The sequence below is a fragment of the Calcarisporiella thermophila genome (assembly GCF_041956535.1).
Source record: "Calcarisporiella thermophila strain CBS 279.70 unplaced genomic scaffold VTP21scaffold_23, whole genome shotgun sequence".
Taxonomy (NCBI): Eukaryota; Fungi; Calcarisporiellomycota; class Calcarisporiellomycetes; order Calcarisporiellales; family Calcarisporiellaceae; genus Calcarisporiella; species Calcarisporiella thermophila.
Genome location: NW_027192213.1, coordinates 564,005 through 566,750, shown reverse-complemented (window position 1 = coordinate 566,750; position 2,746 = coordinate 564,005). Strand labels below are relative to the sequence as shown.

Here is a 2,746-nt window from a genome sequence, read left to right as displayed (position 1 = left end):
GATCTCGTTTTCCATGTCTCGACGGTCTTTTGTAACTTGGTTCTCAATTCTTCGAAGTAGCTTTCCCGGGAAGATGCTCTTCGTGTTAAAGGGTATTCCCAGCAGAGTGAAGGATCCCTCTTCACTCCCCGAATCTCAGAGTGACTGCTTACGTGACTTCTCCGTACCAAAAACCAATATCCTCGTAACATTTGTCATAAACTAGAGCGATATAACTAGGGGATACTCGGGGAACATAGGTAAAACTATAGGTTTATTCAAGAACAAGGTGTGTATGTTCGAAGTTCTCATTAGAGTGTTCCTTTTATACTATATGATATAGTAACTATATAACCTGTTAACTAGTAAAGCTAATGAATATTGGTTTATAACTAGTTCCTAATTATTGTCGGAGCTTGAATATCGTTGGGATAGCTTGATATGTGACTCGAGTTATGACACATTTTGTTGCGTCGAGTAATAGACTAATAAGGTCTATCCTGACAATCCTCTAGCTATCCCTAAGCTCTTGATTGTCCTTCCGTAAACACTTCAGAAGGCTAATAAACGACACAAAGTGGATTGTAAAGTAATCCGGTTCTATCCCAAAACAAAAATAGCACTCGTTTTATTGTAAACAAAGATGTTTCCCTTTTATACTAAAGATAACGTACCACAAATATAAATGTAAACAAGATAATAAAAATATAATGAGGTAATCAAGGAAAAATATGTTAACCGTAACCGTAAGCTAATAAATATACTAATAAAACCATCCCAAGAACTTAAAGAAGTGTAAAAGAAAAATAAGCCACCAAAACCAAGCCTCCTTTCCTCCTACTGCGCCATAATTCCATATTGTGCCAATTCTCCTCACAACAATTTTGTTAGAATCTGCGTAGTACATGCGAGGATAGTTAAGATAATTACTGGTTTATTAAACAAGAATACTATCTGGAACTTAGGGTGTCTCCCTTTACTATAGTGGGAGTTCTGTTCAATATATACTAAAAGAATTACATTACAACGATTACTTAATAATGCTCCGATAATGCTCCGAAATAGCAGGGCTTGAGGGATTACGTGGCTTAGCTTGGTTGTCCTACTGCAAATGCCTCGATACGATTCTAACAATTTCAGTATGATATGCTCTAGTGGCGTAATTGGTTAGCGCGTTCGGCTGTTAACCGAAAGGTTGGTGGTTCGAGTCCACCCTTGAGCGAAATTTTTTACCTCTATATCTTAAATTTTGAGTAAATCATACTATTTATTAGAATTAATTACAAAAACACATCTCTCCTCATAACCTTCAATTGCGATCCTTTTTATTATCTTTAGATAACGACTAAAGGAAATACTTCTTATCATCTAATTCTTTTCCCTACATTCAATAAATTACTATATTTTTTTTTTACATGTCTTTCTTTATTTATGACCTCTTTCAACTACATACCACTCGATAAATACTTGATATCAGAATTTTTTTCTTTCTGGTGAACACAAGCATCTGCTAATACGACTCAGTACAATAATCCTCCTTATAATAGGAATATGAAAGACTGTAAACTCATTCTCCGCCATAATTGAATAAAATGTCAATTTTGTCTTAGTGGATCCTCAACCAAAGAAGTTAAGAGAAAACAAAGAGTCCCTGATAAGATCGCGAAAGAGACTGAGCAATTTCAGGGTATATCCGGAACATGAATGAACTTATCATGAAGGGCGGCCTCGGACGAACGCCCAACCAATACAGCGGGGATGAAAGAAGTCAAAAAGAAATAGCTATAAGGATGTGTCAGAATGCGAACTAAGAATTTTTGGAAGCAGGCCGAATGGATATCAGACTAGAGCCACTCCAAAAACATACATAAAAATGCCACTTGTATGATGTATAAAAGATCTCATTATACCACAACTTTAGATATATATTTCATTCAATTAATCTGGTATAAGAAAATTGTTTAATTAGGGCCTAGAAAAATTTAGAAATATGGGGTACAATTGAGTCGAAAAACCTTTCTAGGATTGATGATAATGGTTTTTCATGGAGATTCACAGGCATTTCTATTGAATTTATTAAATAATTCGAAAATTTTGGCTATACTGGCATTCTTGCTAAAACTTAGATTGATATAATCTTCAATTGTCAAGCGAATTAGCTACGACAGGGATCTCTTTCTCAAAATAATACGCAGATACAATGCCTTTATTTTAAAAAAAAACAAAGACTTCCAGCTTGTTTTATTTATGTATCATATATATATAGATTAAAATATAATTTTCGCTCAAGGGTGGACTCGAACCACCAACCTTTCGGTTAACAGCCGAACGCGCTAACCAATTACGCCACTAGAGCTTATTATGTTGTTGTGTGGAAGATTGGGAGGTGTTGAGATAATATACGTATCCCGCTTATCCGATTACTATCTTAAGTCAACGGCGTGGGTTCGAATCCCACTTCCCCCACCAGCACTTACTCTAAGTTTGTGACTGCTATCCACTTGATCAGAAGCTGAGTCTTGATTATTGAAAAGATCGCCCTTACGATAAGTACAAAAGATTACATCGGTTTCACGTACATGCTATACACGACAACTACGATACACGCATATCGATTGAAAGTCTATCGATCAAGGACCTATATCTCGTTAAGTCCATTGACATTAACTTCATGTAATATATGGAAATTAAATAAAAGTTTCCATTGATTGATCAAAAATTACTATCTTAAGTCTTCGGTCCGGGGGGAGGGTTAGTGTAGTGGACT

The 2,746-nt window shown here is 35.7% G+C and overlaps 1 protein-coding gene and 2 non-coding genes across 3 annotated transcripts; 1 reads left to right on the top strand and 2 right to left on the bottom strand.

Moving 5' to 3' along the window:
- The first annotated feature begins 1,127 nt into the window (after positions 1–1,127).
- Positions 1,128–1,201, top strand: VTP21DRAFT_t241. Its single transcript has one exon. It is a non-coding gene; the product is annotated as a tRNA-Asn (tRNA).
- Positions 1,202–1,661: 460 nt separating this feature from the next.
- Positions 1,662–1,884, bottom strand: VTP21DRAFT_5798 (uncharacterized protein; the record flags this gene model as incomplete). The annotated part of the gene is made up of 2 exons (XM_069396358.1): positions 1,662–1,761; positions 1,847–1,884. 2 exons carry the CDS (start codon positions 1,882–1,884, stop codon positions 1,662–1,664), a joined length of 138 nt encoding a protein of 45 aa, XP_069247879.1.
- Positions 1,885–2,261: 377 nt separating this feature from the next.
- VTP21DRAFT_t238 lies at positions 2,262–2,335 on the bottom strand. Its single transcript has one exon. It is a non-coding gene; the product is annotated as a tRNA-Asn (tRNA).
- Positions 2,336–2,746: the final 411 nt, after the last annotated feature.